Genomic DNA, 16,492 nt, shown 5'->3' with positions numbered 1-16,492 from the left:
CTCGGGGTCATTACAGCAGCAGGGCAGTCAGTCAGCCAGGCTGGAAAAAATCCTCAGGGGAAATGAGGTGGCTTTGCTCTGTCAGACAGAAATCCAGCCTCCTCCCAGCCTCTACACTCAATCCTTTTTTGTCTTATCTCACAAACATAATCTCGAGTCTTTTGCAGCAAAACCAAAGCTCTGCCCCTCACTGTTTCCCAGTGGGCTGGAGGAACAAAGGGCCACTCAAACACATGTGTTTTCATGCCTGACTGGGCCATTCCAGCTGCCATACAGTTGAATTACAGGTGAATCTCATTGTGTCCTCGCTCACAGTGGAATTAGTGCAATTCGGTGGGTGTCATGTTTATAATTGTCTGTCACACTTGAAAGGGATTAGATCTAATCCCTTGGATATGCTCATTTTAGAATTCCACATTTATGTGTATTGTTGCTCTCTGTCCGTGTGTTATTGTATTTGATTTGGTTGGCAGACACTGGAATGGAGGAGCTATGCCCCCTGCTGGTTGGGTTTGTCACTACAGTAACTTAAGTTGATGACTGGGGATTTCAGTGCAGCCTGACAGTTCACCCTCTGTATTGATTGTTTGCGTGTTTGTAACGACACAGTATCATCAGTTTTCTGTCATTTTATTAAAAACAACCAATGTTTACATCGTGATAGAAATTGCTAGTGAGTGAAATCAACAGGTTGGTTTAGATTTGTCTTTCCTTAGTGTACACAGCATGCGGCTTCAGACGAGTACTTTGCATTTCTTGATCAATTTTAAACATATTTTATTTGAAAAGTGCTGAGCTGCTGCAAGAATGCAAAGAGCAATCTGAACTTTTTCTCTATAAACAGAGAAGCACCTGTGATAGGGAACATTTGATCGGAAGCGCAGACTTTTTGATAATTCTCAACATATTCCAATGACCAATACAATAAACATGTAATAAATATATTTTTTCATTGAATAGTGAAGCGGCTACTTGGATGTGCAAAGATCAGCCCTAACTATGAACATCAACAGTAAAGACAATAGAAAACTGCACCAGCATTCGAGACAAACTCTCATCTAAAGCTTGACCTGACTCATTCATGACACAGAGTCCAGTTCATCCAAAACTCAAGATAATGTTCGTGCAGAAGTGCAGGATTCAAAAGTAACATCATGAAAGAAACAGCTCAATCCAAGCACGTAGCGCCAACCTTAAACTGCGTTTCGAAGTGCATCAGACAGAAAAGAGCACATGTGAGAGGATCCAAGGTCTGCAGATTGTTGAGTTCCAGGATTACAGAGCTCGAGCTTTAGCGTGGGCCTGCAGGAGGGCGGCTGTATCAGTGTGGGAACCTTGCATGGCGATAGAGAGCGCAGTTTGACCACGCTGAAGAGCAGAAAGAGAGAAAACCTTAAATTCTGAACCCATTTTCATTTTGGAACATGAGACACAGGCTTACCTAAAGAAATATAAAAAAAAAAAAAGACAGTCACAGTCTCCAGAGGACGAATCCCACTGACTTTGCCGATCCCCAGACCTTTCCTCTGTTGCCACCATGACGTGGTTGGCGTTTCTTGTTTTTAGAGAAATGTTATCATCATAAACTTTACATATTTTAGTTAAACCATCAGGCTCAACTACAGTGGTGAAAATAGTGAACATTATATCTGGTAAACACCAGCATCTTCACCTTAGCCATGCTGAAATTAGCATTTCACCCAAGTGCAGCCTCACAGAGGTGCTAGCGTGGCCGCAGACTCTTAGTCATGTTTTTATATGAGTAGTTTCAAGGTTCAGAGCCGAGGCTCCCAGATGACAGATTAAATAACTAATGAGCAAGGCTGCATTTTCAGTTCGTAAGATAAATGGGTTAAGAATTAATTCCATCAGAGTTTAATTAGTCTCATTAATCTGGGTTTGTGTCAAGGTGAAGCATGTTTTAGAGTCGAGGACGCCTGCTATTGATGGTCTTATTTCTTTTTTCTTTTTTAAACTCTACTTTAAAGGCCGAAGTAGGGGGATCCATATGCATGCTCTCATCCCTGCCCCCACTCGCTCCAGACTGGCAGATAAGGTGCTGTTGGCGGATTAGCTCATCTCAGCCCAGGGAGATTTGTCTTACTGTGGCCCTTATTAATCCTGGGAAAGCTCTATTCTGCTGCATCCAGACTGCCAGTCCACCCACATCCACACAGTGTGAGTTGAAACATCCAAGCTTTCATACATCTAAGCTCCCTTTTGTGTTCAGTTATGTGAGTAGAAAAGTAGATATGCCATTGTGTTAACAAATATAACAGGATTTCACAAGGGAAATTGAGCTGGAGTCATCATTTGAACTGTATGCTAAAATTTAATTTACCAGGGCAGCTGTCTGTGGAATTTCAAAAACAAAATTGTCCAATTAATTAATATTCTTTTGGTATAATGATGACAAGCAACTAATACCACAAACAAGGCAGCTGTTAACTTATGTCCCACACTAGTGGCAGTTAAAACTTATTATTGTTTCTCTGGTCAGAGGGTTAGAGAATAATACTGGAAGTAAACAATCCACGGGACTTGTTTGCTGCAGTATCACCTTGTCAGTGAGGGTTAGGTCGCACTGGCTCCTCTCCAGCAGCAGCCTTGCGATGTGTGTGTGGCCCCTCTCAGATGCGAACATCAGGGCCGTGGTTCCCTGGCTGTCCTGGATGTTGGCGTCCGCTCCACAGCTCAGCAGCAGGCGAACCATCACAACTCGGCCGTGTCTCACCGCCAAGTGCAGAGCGGTTTGGCCCGTCTGTGTGGAAAGGGAGGGATGATGGGACGCAGAGAAGGAAGATTTAGAGATCTGTTCCTGCTGAAGGACTCTTTAGAGGGACAGTCTAGCAATTTAGTATGGCACTTTCATTAAGTCTGGGAGCTCACAAGAGACAAATGTAAAAAAAAAAAGAGAATGCTAAAAACTGAAGCTGCAGAGACCAAATTATCGTGATTTTTAGTCCCTGGTGTGGGCTTCAAAAACACTGCACCCCACATTTCCCATGATGCAACTTAATAGTGTTTTTCATTCGACCCTCCACGCTTTTTAAAATCCCATATCTTTTAAACTGCAACTCCAAGTCTGTAATAGGCGTTCTATCTGAAGTCTCAAATTCAATTTGACAAAAGCTTTATGACAATATCACAGTTATTTTCTCAGACTTTAAGAAATGATACAACTGTTTTGTACTCATAATCAAATATAAACAGATTTTCATGTGTAAAATCAGTGGATTGATCCTTTAATATTGTGTGGGATTGTTGTAAATCATCCATTTACTACTTAGAAAACTGGAAAACAACCTGCACAGGGTGCTGGGAGTCAAACTCACAGTCTTTCAGGGGCTGCTCATTATCTATTCTTAACTCCATCCTTTTAATTACTCATACATTGGTTGCTTTACCTGGCTGGAGCGAAAGTTAATGTTGCCCAGCTCCATTATCTTGCGGACCACCTCCATGCCACCAGGACCATCCGGGGCCGTCAGTGATGCCAGCATCACCGCTGTGTAGCCAGCGTTGTTCTGAAGGTTGACATCACTCACACCTGTGTGATCCAGAGCAAAATGTCAATTTATATTTTGATATTTATAAACCAAATATTCCTATATATAATAATTCTGGTAACACAGTGCTATGACCTGTGTCCAGTAACAGGCTGACGATGCTGTAGTTGCAGTGGGACACGCTGTAATGCAGCACTGTGTTGCCGTTGTCGTCAGCCAGATTGACGAGGAAGGCCAGCAGTGATGGAGTGGCTCTCTTCACCTCCTTCAGGTGCACAGCCACCCTGCTGGCCACTGAAGTCTCTTCTGCTGCCGCACTGAACCAGTGCTGAAACAACACAACCAGGGCCTTCCTCTGGAAAACAGACAGGAACGTAGGAAGGACACTGACTTTGGACGAAGCTTTCTGACCTTATTTGTTGGAATAATCACCTTGAATTTAACAGGCATATTTTAAAACAGTATTAATTGATTTGTTTGTGGACAGGACATAACACTTGCTAACATATTAGCACCATAAAAAGCAACATTAGCATTAATTTGGTGGGATGTTTCTATCTACCCTTTCAATGTAAGTCCAGTATTCACACTGTTTTGGCCTCCACCAACCTGATTCTATAAATTCTATAAATGCTAAAGGCTCCACTATGTTCACCAGCTAGTCATTAACTTTATCTGTTGTTTGGTGATGAGCAGGGTGCACATGATTTATCCGAGCTTTTTCACTGAATACATCTGGATTATGGTTGGTGAAAGCAGTGGGAGTTAACCAGTGCAGGCCATAAAACCAAAACAATGAGCTGAAAGGTGCTAAAATGCCCTGAGCTGAGAAGAGCTGCAGAGCTGTGGCGGAAATTCTGGTTTTGTGACTACGAGTGACACAGATGGTTGATATGAAAATACTGATAGGTGTGATAGATACTGATAGGTGATAAGTAGTGAGTAATGTTTCCCATTCACCTAAAAATATATAGATTTCTTTAGATTTGATAAAAAAGTTCCTGTTACAGTCCAAGTTACAGACCATGTCCTCATTGGGGTTCTCCATGTTGTCCATGTGGTTGTTGAGGAACTGACAGGCAGCCATAAAGTCTGCACTCACAGTCTCTCTAAAAGAGAAGAGCATATGTGTTTGTTGTACTATAGAAAGAGACAGTAAAGGAAATTTTGTCTTACAGGGAATATATTCCCCCAAGATTAAATAAACATTTGTTGTAGGAGTTATTCCCCTAGGAATTAACATCACATTTACATTTTCCAAACCAACACTGATAAGACATTTGTTCTGGTCCTCTAACCTGCCCCCTGTGGTTCTTTCCGAGCCAGGGTACCTCTCCATCTGTTCTCCTGGGGGCTTTGGTTTCGTCTTGGCCGTTTTCTCTGGAGCCTCAGCTTCCACAGTCGCTACGCCTCCATCTGTCCACCCTGATCCTGTTCCTCCCGATATCATCTGTCTGTCTGGGCTCATTTGCCTCTCTCCCTCCATCCGTCTCCTCTCTGGATCTGCATCCACCTGGGCAGCAGCCATCTCTCTGGGGCTGGTGCTCCTCTCCTTCTGCTCAGAGTTGCCATGAACGCTCGGGTTCATACCATCCTGCCCAAGTAGATTTCCACTTGCGGTTGTTTTACATCTTTATGAAAATTAAAGAAAAGAGAATGATGCAGGAAAATAAATGTTTCACACCACTGTCAGCACTGAATTCTGGGATCTCTCACAACACTGCGATTTAAAAATGAAAACCTTGTTTAAATGCCCCCCCCCAAAGAAAAACCCCTCAGTATTAAGTAGCATGCTCCTTCACAGCATCAGGAATCAACATTAAAGCCAGTCAGCCATTTCCCCCCCAACAATTTCTCATTTGGCTCATTTAGGAACAAGACTTTTCAAAGAGATTTCTTATGCATTATTCATGTTTGAGATAATTAAATCAATGCTTAAAATCCAATCCTTTTAAACCCTCAACAGCTGGACATTAAAGAACAAAGTCAAAACTAAATGAATGTGATGCCTTTGTATCTTCATTTTAAAAGAGAAAGAAAATGCGTGTGATTACAACCAAATAGGTTTTATTCCGCAGATCATTGCAATACTGATCTAGAAAATATACTTCTTTTCTGTCCTTTCCATCTTTTCTAACTTAGACACGTGAGATAAATTCTCATTTGAGGCTTTGGAAAATGGCAAATGTTGTCATTCTGTCATTCTGAGACATGGGAGTCTACGCTTTAGAGGGAGTGGTTTTCATCTTTCAGATTTAAATTATAATGTTTTTCTCAGCAACAGTAGCTTCAAGAACCTCAAGTTCAGTTGAGTAACCAATAATCATTACTTTTAAGGTCGCTAAAGTCAGTGAGAGTTATTTACTAACCCTTCATTAACACCCCCAGAATGTTGGCTTTTTGACGTCCGGGCACATCCATCTGTCTTCATGATGGATTTAGAGGCTGCAGGGGAGACAGAGACAGAGGACATGATGAAATATCAACACACAGCTGAACAACAACATTTTGACACAACTTATTATGATTCCTCTGGAGACAACAGTTTCTTCACTAAAGCTATGAGTCACCCACTTGCCAACAACTTAAATACAAACTACAAAAACCCAAACCGACGACTATCAACACTTTGCATCTAATAAGTAAATTTGTGGGTCTGAATTTGACAGAGGAGCTTCATGATGTAACCTCTTGCAAAGTAAAGGGTGACTGAATTCGTTTTTCAGTGTTGACTTTCAAACTGCAGCAAAAGAAAAACTTCTCTTTATTTCGACAGGATTTCTGTGCAATGAGACAAATGTGAGGATACGACTTACACACTTCACAACCTTTTGAGGACATAGTGTTTCTTTACTAAAATTAAAATGAGCGTGTGGTTTTTCAACAGCAGCCAAAGTCCACACATCAGCTTGCTCTTATTCCTGCAGCTGTTAAGCTGCCACAGCTGTTAGCATTGAATTTGTGGAAATGGTTCCTATTTTGTCACTACAACTTGTAGCTCAAGCTCTATTTTGCACAGGCTTTGCACTATAGAGAGCTTCACTGGATAAACCCACTCCATCCTATGGGGCTCCTTCTTAAATAAAAGTCATTCCTTATTAACAGTTTAAATGTTGAGAAGCTTTTCAGGTACAAAGTTGGAAATTTAATTAATTTAAAATAGCAATTCCTGAAATAAAAATTTCATACCCATAACGTTTGCAGCTTTTGCACTTTAAGTTCAGTTTCTGAACATGCCCCTAGGAGATCTGAATCACTTGTTTTCAGAGAGAAGTGTGTTGAATGCACACTCCTCTCAGACATTCACATCTGCCATTTCAGCTTTGCATGCTGGAAAATATGACAGTTTAAATAGGAAAAGCTCTAAATCTGAAAATAAAAGCAGTTCAAAAACCAGCCTTGGTGGAAACTAAGTAGAGTCAACAGATTTCTAACTCAACTGGTTTTTATCAGTCAGCTGTGACCTAAATCGTGACACAGCTTCACCTTCACGGAACAAGAGTGAAGTTGATAAAGAAGGTCCAGCTACAGTGGTTGTTCTGCCTTGCAGCAAACAGATTGACTTCTTCTTTCCCAAACCAAATCCAAACCGCAATATTAGGATTGAAGTCTCCCTTCATGTAATGTGAGAACACTGCATCTCAACATGAAGCCTCTGGAACATAAAGTCAGAGTGAGCTTCACTTCATAAAATAGTCTGTGGTCGGGCAAAGGCTGTGTGAAGTACAAATTTGTTGAAGACAACAGTTTTCAATTACGTCACTTATGTAACTGAAAACGTGGTCTTGATAACTAGATTTAATCATTACATCAATCTAATGTACAGTATGTGGAGTGGAGTACCTCTGTGTTGAATCCTTTCTCCGTCACTGTGTTCATGCTGGGTGTAGTAGGAGGTGAGGATGTCAACAAGTCCCTTCATCTCCTGCTGCAGGGAGTTGACTTTAGGGTCTGGGTGCTTCAAAGGTTTACCCGCCTCTCCTGACCCCCTGTCTGCACACAAACACTCCCACTGCTGATCCAGGAGCCTCTTGATCTTCTTTATGTGGTGGACTACCACTGCTGTGTCCTCAGCTGAAGCCTCTCCAGGTTCAGCAGACACCAGTGGACTCCTCTCAGCAGACGAGGAATCGACTGCAGAGTCTTGTTGTCGACTTCTTTGTCCGTTTGTGGTAACAGTTCCTGTACCACCGAATGCGTCATGGCTTCTTGCAAAAGACACTTTATTATAATCTGGTTCAATGGATCTCACCACTGTCTCTTCTCCGTCCTGGTCTACCACCACCCTCTCTGCCCGGACCCACACCCCTGGGTTCCTGATGAGGTGCTCCATCTTCTCATCTTTCCGTCTGCTCTCCTCCTGCTGCTCCCTCAGCAGACCTAAGGCCCTCTGGAGCTCCAGACCAGTTTCATGGAGCTTCTGCTCCAGCACAGCTACCTTAGCCTGCAGGGATGTCACCGTCAGCAGTTCATCCAGATCTGTACTAGTCCTCCATTCATGTGTTGGATTAGAGTCATCTTGACTGTGATTTTTAGCAAACATGATATGACTTTCATGCCGAGGCTTTTTGATGTCCACAGTGCTGTAGTGGGACAGGGTATGAGGGTCTGTGGTACCATTCATCGAAGGGGAATGGATACGTGGATTCAGGCCCAGGCGGAGTCTTTCTCTTTCCTCCTGGAGGATGCAGATCTGAGCCCTGAGCTCTGGAATGACTCTCACCTCCATCTCCAGCTCCCCAACGCGTTCAAGGGCCTCGGTCAGACGCCTCAACAGCCCTGAGCAGTCCTGGGGTCGAGGGTTATCTGGCGAGTAGAAAATGTCTTCACAGGAGATGTTTCTTCCCCCAAGGTGATCCCTAGAACTCCGGAGGCTGCCGGAGTCTTCCGTGGACTCTGAGCCCTGTCTTAGTAATACTGTGAGAGGCAGACTGGAGGCACGGAGGAGATTAGGTCTGATGTGCTCACCTAGAGGTTGCTCATCAAACTCCTTGATTCTGGCCTCCATCTCTGCCAAGGATTTGAGCCCCGTGGGAGAAAGGGGCGACCTGTGATCCTGTGCCCAGGAAGTGTAGCCATGATGATGGGCATCAGACAGTCTGGACCTGGGGCCAAGAGCTCCAGTAGATCCCCAGGGGCTCGGCCGGTAGCCACACCCAGAAGGGTTGAGGTGCCTGGGGAGAGTGCTTGCCCGGGGACCCTTGCTCCGGCGCTGGATTGGGACTCTTTTGATAGTGTTGCCTTTCTCTATGTCATCTACGTATTTCAGAAAGTCCAGGTCAAGTCGGAAGCCATAGGGGGTTTCCACAGAGTAAGGAGGCTTCCCTTTAATTCCATTTGCCGTTGTTTTATGAGGTGAGATATTTCCTGTAGACATTACAACATGTCTTTAATATCCATCACAAACAAATGTGTGATAAAGTAAAATTCTGTGATGTTAAAGACTTCTTTACCATTTTGTCCTTCCATCATTTTGCTTTGTTTGGTTCTCCAGACTATTTGTTGTCACATTATCTGGTTGGACCTTTGGTATCTGAAAAAGCAAACAAAAAAAAGCAAATAAAATCAAAATAGAGGAATTAATTGAACCAGCCACACGTGAAAAACACATGTTGGGGCATTTTTACAAGTGGCAGAAGTGGTTATTGTGTGGTTATCTAATAAAATAATGAACACAGTCATGATTTCTTGGGGCAAAACTGACGAATTTTGGCAATAACATTCACTTGAGGTAGTTGTGGTATTTTTTTGTGGGAGGCTCAATCTTAATTTTATGACCAGATGGAACAGCAATAGTCCTTTTTTGTACTCCATTCACAATCTCCTTCTTATTCATTCTCCCTCATGTAGCGCAGAGCACAAAACACAAACATCCATTTACGCTCAAGTGCTGTCTCTCTCTTCTTTCCCATTCTCTTCTTCTCCCGGAGATTTTTTTTTTTCACATTCTCACCGCTTCATTTCTTCCATGCATCAGGCAGCTATTATTCAACAGTGGCAGGCCTGATGTTCACTTGATTACAGCCCTGCCATCCAGGACTAGAGCTGAAAATAGCTTGAGACTGTTTAGCCCAGCAGCAATGGCCAGCGGGGTAAAATATACTCCTACAGACAAAAATACAGACAAGCATTGTTCTGACTCACTACTTTCCTCCCTTCCTGCTCTCTATTTGCCTCCTACTTGGTCTACAGTCTTCTTTCAGATCCTTGGTTTACTTTTACTGAACTGTCTCTGACTGTAACTTAATTTGAATATTTGTTCTGTGTAGATTTTTCAGTACATGGCTCTTCTATGCTTTGAATCTGCTGACTTTGCCCTTTTCTCTTTAAACAGTCCATGTGGTAGAGAATAGTTTACACTCCATGTAGTCATTGCTTCCCCTTCCTCACTCTCTCTCAGCGTCTCTCCCTTCCATTCTCACCTCTTCCCTCCCCCCTCCCATGCCCTCCCCTTTCCTGACCACCAGCCTCTGTGGCAGCTCTCTGTCCTCTTGAGGCACCGCAGCCACCGAGCCGCAGCCCCAAACAATGTCAGCTATGCAGTAAACAGACAAACACCAGCAAATGGGCCTGCTGGGAATTTTGCCTTCCATCATTCACACACTCTCTGATGGCCAGCAGCAAATCTGCAAATTACAGACAGGGATGCACACATTTTCTCAAGCTGAGACGTAAACACTGAGATATGCACATGTACGCTTGTACTCAGAGATACATGTTTCAGGACCTGGCTGCACACTATGCACACCCTGTCTGGTGTGCATAGTTTGGACCAGTGTACAGTTTCCATATGGATGGAGTTTGTTCAAATATATAACAAGGAAATGCAGGTAATTCCAAGAAAATATTCAAGTTAGCAAACTTTTCTGTGAGTAAGTGTGAAGTTGCTTTCAGGATTGCACATTCAGCCACTGAACAACATTAGCATTCAGCTGTGAGTTGCATTTCTGTCTACCTGATGAAAGTAAGTCCGATACTCACTGTGCTTTGAGCTCTGTTTTTGTCTTTATCAATTCTTGACGGAAATCTCTGGTTCTTTAGTTGAAGAATGCTCCACAGTGTTCACCAGCTAGTTACTAACTCTGACTTTCTGCTGTTCAGTGTTGGGCAGGTTGCATACAGTAGGTTTATGGGAGTTTTTTGTTGAAAACAGCTGCCTGCTGTGGCTGAAAGCAAAGCTAAAGAGTGCTGCGGGAGTCAAGGTGCAAGCCAGCACACCAGAGAACTGAGTTAAAAGACGCCCCCAGAAATACTCTGTAGAGCTGAGAGGTCAGTTGATAGTAGTGTGTGGGTGACTCCTTTCTCATTACACATAGACACTTGATCTATTATTAATATTTAAACTGATTATAGCAGCTTTTAAAAAAGGTAATTATTGCAGCATTAATAGATTTGTTCATTTAACAAAACAAACCACATTCTCAAAAGTTAGATGTTGCACAAACACAAACACCCATAAAACTGGCAAAATATGGATTAATTGTGATCAAAGAATAAATAAAGATGAACCAGAGCCATCCAGCTCTCAGTATTTGACTGTTTTCAATATTCTGTGCTACCGATACATTTCAGTCAGTTGCCAAAAAAAGAGTATAATGTCTTTATTGTGCAGTATGCAAAACCCACCAATCTGGTAGACTACGTTTAGAAAATTAAAATAAATTATTTAGCTACATACTGTTTTTCCCAATTCTGATCTATCATAGTAGAGTTCACTCTGTTGTCCATGCAAAAACCTAATACACGTGTTACACTGAACCTGATACTGTATGTATGTTGTTATACCAGTGGGGTTTTATGATGTTGAGAGGAATCTTTCAGCACTCAATCTGAAATGTCTAAGTTTAGCCTACACATGTGGGAGTAAAGATAAAGTACATGTCAAGAGAGGAGACCCAGACTTGTCTTCATTTTATAAGCTAACAGACAATAATTCAGCTGAACGTCCTCCAGGTAGAAGGACAAACCCGGAGGATAAAAGGACAAATTTCCACAGAGCTAGTGAGGGATTATTATTAGGTAAATAAGCTATTGACCACAAGCGGGGGGCGGCTTCAACTCTGCCTCTGTCAATCAACGCTGGTCAGCAGAGCACCTGTTACTGCAGACATCTCAGTCAGTCTCTCTGGCTCTGTCATCAGATTCAGAAAACAGGCTGCTGACCGGACTTCAAAAGAACGGCAACACTTTCAGGAAATACTTCTACATTTGTGCTTTGTAGCAAAAAAAAAAAAGAGTTTCATCTCAACACTGGATGACTAGAATGTGAAAAATAAAATACTTACTGTTATTATCAAACTCTAAAATGAATAAGTCTGTTTCCCAACATGTCATGACAAATCATTCCTGGAATGGAAATGTCAAATGATGGACCACAGCTAATCAAAATTTCAATAGCAACAAAATCTTAACTTTTAGACAATTTATAGCCCGTTCTCAGACAAACAAAGTGAGAACCAAACTGCAGTAGCCTACATATTTCTTAAATACAAATATAGACACACTCATACATTTCTTCCTGACCAGGTTACCACAGAGGAAACAATATAGCAGAGTTACGGTCAGGCAATTCCCGAGCCATTGCCTAACTCTCTCCACATTTCCGTGGCACACGTTTTAATTGTGTACGCTCGGAGCAATAGCCCCACCTCACAGGAAACCCAAGAAATGAAACGTAAAATATTCGTCCTACCCCAGACAGGCCCCAGCCAAACAGTACTGCACAGCACCAAAGCACTGCTACCTCTGCACACGTTGTACTGAAACCAAAGTCAAGCATTAGAGAGTTCTTTTTGTTTCTTTTTTTTTTTTAAATCAAGGTTTCCTTTGTATCCAGCTAAAGCTCTTGTTGTATTTTAGTCAGAGAAAATGTTTTGAAAATTTTTGAGAGGCTATTTTGCTTTAATTGAGTTCTTTTCATCTCTGCGTTCCCACAACAGCTGCTCTCCTCCTCTGGGTGAATGTGTTCCTTCTCACTCAGACCTTTGGGCTCTCCCTGCATCAGCATAAACCTCATAATCACAACATCTCTATCCACAGCATTCTTTACCAAAGCCACAAATTAAACATGAACTCATGACACAGCAAGAGGCGACCTCCCCATGAAGCAGTGATAAATGCCTCGACCTCAGATAAGGACAATGGGGTCATTTAGATTTAAGGTTTAAGATAATAGCTGTTACGATTTGGTGTAGTCAGTGATGGTACCAGCAAAGTTTGCTGCAGGACTCATTTGTGGCCATGCCAAAGGCTTCTCTGTGACAGTATCAGTTGGCTGGCCTCCCATTTTGGTCCAGATTGAAATATTGAAATAACTATTTGATGGATTGCCATGAAATTTTGTACACACATTCTTGGTCCACAGAGGATGAATCCTAATGAGTTTGATGATCCTTTGACCTTTCCTGTAGTGCCACCATGAGGTTGGCATTTGTTGTTTTGAGTGATGTCTTGTCAGCTGTTGGATGGATTGGCATGTAATTTGGTACAGCCGTTCGTGTTCCTCTCGAGGCGAATTGTGATCTCCATGGTGACCTTTCGTCTGGTGCCATCATCAGGTCAAAACTTAAATATACACTTTGGTTTATGACTAAATACCTTCAAAACAGATGACGTTTCTGTCACCATCACTTGTATTTTTGTGCTAATTAGCAGGAATTTGCATGTTAAACTAAACTAAGATGGTGAGCATAGTAAACATTATACCTGCTAAACGTCAGCATTGTCACTGTGAGCCTAATAGCATGTTGATGTTAGCATTTAGCTCGAAGCACCACTAGGTACAGCCCCGCAGACATGCTGCAGTCTTTTTACAACTTATGGAATTAGTTCATAGTCTCATATGTTTTTGGATTTCTTTGGTTCATGTGGGGTGAACTCGCAGAGTTTGTCAGTTTGGATTCCCTAGCTTATTGTCCCAGCAACCCACCTACTTGTCCTCTGTATCTGGGCAGAGCTATTTCTTCACACCAGTAGACACTGTAAATGTCTGACTTCTAAAATTTGAGACAATCAATGTAATCCTGAACGTGAGATCTAACAGAGAGATTTAAAAACTATGAAACAGAGCTCTCACCATGCATTTTCCCATGCCTCTCTTCTTCTTTCTCCCTGTCCATGTGTGTGAACAGTATACTGTATATGTCTACATGCTTCCCTCACTATGTACTGTTCCCGGAAAAATGATTCCTCTCCTCCACTTTTTGGCTGTACAGACTGTGGTTTTTCCAGCACATAACTCTAAGCCTTGTCTTCTGTTCGAAGTTGATTTAGAAACCAAAGCCAACTGTTTGGACTCGAGCTCCCTTTCCAATCCTGCTCTATCTGTGTCTTCTTTTTTCTGTCAAACTCACATTTTTCACTCACTGTCTCCGAAAAGACTTCCTAGAAATCCCTCAAGTTCTGTGATCCTTTTTCAGTTTGTATTTCATCTTGGGATTTTGGACCTCTGGTGTTGTCCTGGTCCTATGCCAATAACAACAGGGCCAGAGCTGCATTGTGGCATCTAAGCCTCATTGAGTGGTATGTGGAGCCAGGGCTCAGTGGATGGAGCAGCTGCCAGCGGCTTCATGCACGGAATAAAGTTGTGGTATGTTAACATGGCAAGGTTAAAATAGAAAGTGTGCTGTCTGGGTGTGTGTTCACATGGAGGTATGTTTGTGTTGGTTCAAGTGCATTTCTCTGCAACACGTGTAAATATAGATTTAATAAAATGTAAATGTAATTCAACATTTAATCTTTAAAGGGCAAAATTATTCCCCTGAACGTTTGATTAGTATTCAACACAGGCCCAGAGGTCCACTCTGCACAATTTGTTAAAGCACTTTAGAGTCAAAAGCTTTTCAGACCCTGAGTTAAGATCAGACAGTTCCAGATCGAAGACTTTCAAGGTCAGCATTCAGCATCTCGGGTTTGATTAACTATCCAGGCCAACGGCTCTCCACTGGCTGGAGAGATGAGATAAATATTAAATCAGAGCTTACCTTGTGACATGTGTTCAGCAGTTTCCTCCACTTTGTCTTGCTGATGTGAGGGCGTGTTTGCCAGACAGTCCACTACAGTCTGTTCTCAGCTTCAGTTCAGCCTGTCTGTCTGTCTCCTGAGAAGGCAGGGAGGTGCTGTCAGGGAGAGTGGCATGCCGCGGCTGTTTGGTAAATGCCAATGTGCAGCCCCTGCCATAACAGAAGCTGGAGTTGCTTGTGTGTAAAGGAGTGCATGAAGCAGGGAGGGGCTTGTGAACATGCCTTTCCTACTGTACCCTCTGTCCAACGAGACTGACAAGTGGGAGGCTAGACATGAAGAACAACACCCAGTCCTTCGCACAGCAGCCAATGGGAGTTGAGAGGTGTAGCCGGCTGAGAAAGACGGCAACTCTTCTGGGACCCTGGTGACAACATGTCAAAATATGGAGCATCTGGTATGAAGCAGAAGAAAGTACCAGAGTCTCCTTACTGTGTTGCCATCTGTAATCGTCTCAGATAACTTCAGTGACTATGCAGTGCCTCACAGACCTCCCTGCTACAGAGAGTAACCCTGTCTGCTGCTATGTGGTCTCTGTCCTCTATAATCAAGTAAACGGGAGGGGAGCACAGAGGGTTTCGGTGCCATCCATGGGGGTTCATTCTCTCAGTACATGCCTCTCATTCTTCATGGATCCTCTTTCCGCCCATTACCACCATTTTCCTCTGGAGCACCACCATCATGCTGGGAAATCCTAGCATTTGCTCTTTATAAGAGCAGTGGACCATAAGGAACCACTGTCTGGTGTGATTGCCTCTTGTCCTTTATCTCTAAATTTGTTGGGAAGAATTTGAAACTGGTGTCAGGGATGGAAATGTTGGCCAGTGGAACGTTTGGTCTGTCCATCACTTTGGTAAAATATCTCAACAACTATTTGATGGATTGTAGTGAAAACTTATGTAGACATACATGGTCCCCAGAGGATAAAGCTTCCAGAAACTAGTGATCTTCCAACTTTTCCTTTTGCACCACCAACAGAACAAAGTTTCAATTTTTCCAGTAGAATATCCCAACATTTAATTGATAGACTAGCTCAAAATTTTGTACAGACGTTCATTGTTTCCAGAGGATGAATTGTTATAACTCTGGTGATCCCTTGACCTTTCTTCTAGTATCACCATGAGGCTGACATTTGTTTTGTATATTGTATTGTATTTGTAATTATTGGATGGATTGCCATGATATTTGATACAGACATTCATGTTCCCCTTAGGATGGCTTCCAAAAACTTTGGTGAGCCTTTGGCCTGGCTTGGTGCTTTTATTTGTTTTGTTTTGCTTTTGTGTATTCAGTGCTTGGGTTTATAACCATCATCCACCTTACTTTGTGTTTAGCGCTAATTAGCAAATGTTAGCTTGCTAATACCCTAAACTATGATGGAGAACATGGTAAACATGAGCAAGTTGGCATTGTCATTGTGAGGATGTTTGCACCCTGAGTTAAGTATTTTAGTGCAAAGCACCACTGTGCCTAAGTACAGCCTCACAGAGATGCTGCCACGGCAGTAGACTCTTTGTCTAGTTCTCTAATTCTCTTTCTTTCCTTACTGGTCTGTGTATTTTATATTTTCTGCATTAGGTTGATCTCTCTTTCACTTCTCTCCATCTCTTTTCACTGTGTCTGTGTTTGTGATGGGTTGCAAGTGGCTCAGTTCACGTCCTCAGGCAAACTGAGCCATTGTACTGTTCAGGCCCCATATATTAAAAACTGTTGATCACAACTGGCAGCATCCAACTCGAGTCCAAACTGAAAGCAAAATAAACTGGGCAATCTTTCTGAAGAGTCTATGACATGATGAAGCGAGAGAGCCGCTCAAGGGGCTGCAACCACTGCGCTGTGCCCCGGCATGGATGGAAAAGCAATTAGCAAGAATTAGCAAGAAATACTCCTTTTCCATTACCCAAGCAGACAACTGACTCCGAGAGGGATTGTGGTTTGACTCGAGGGAGAGAGAGAGAAAAAAC

At 42.6% G+C, this 16,492-nt stretch overlaps 1 protein-coding gene across 1 annotated transcript; it reads right to left on the bottom strand.

The window, feature by feature from the left end:
• Positions 1 to 628: 628 nt before the first annotated feature.
• On the bottom strand, positions 629 to 14,660 carry LOC121192595 (KN motif and ankyrin repeat domain-containing protein 4-like). The gene is made up of 10 exons (XM_041054336.1): positions 14,492 to 14,660; positions 8,963 to 9,042; positions 7,353 to 8,876; positions 5,879 to 5,954; positions 4,808 to 5,140; positions 4,534 to 4,618; positions 3,645 to 3,864; positions 3,408 to 3,550; positions 2,561 to 2,761; positions 629 to 1,368 (listed from the first exon to the last, which is right to left on the bottom strand). The coding sequence occupies exons 2-10, from the start codon at positions 8,979 to 8,981 to the stop codon at positions 1,276 to 1,278; spliced, it is 2,694 nt and encodes an 897-aa protein (XP_040910270.1). The 5' UTR covers positions 8,982 to 9,042; positions 14,492 to 14,660; the 3' UTR covers positions 629 to 1,275.
• Positions 14,661 to 16,492: the final 1,832 nt, after the last annotated feature.

This window comes from Toxotes jaculatrix, chromosome 14 (assembly GCF_017976425.1).
Source record: "Toxotes jaculatrix isolate fToxJac2 chromosome 14, fToxJac2.pri, whole genome shotgun sequence".
Classification (NCBI taxonomy): Eukaryota; Metazoa; Chordata; class Actinopteri; family Toxotidae; genus Toxotes; species Toxotes jaculatrix.
This window is presented reverse-complemented; position numbering and strand designations above follow the sequence as displayed.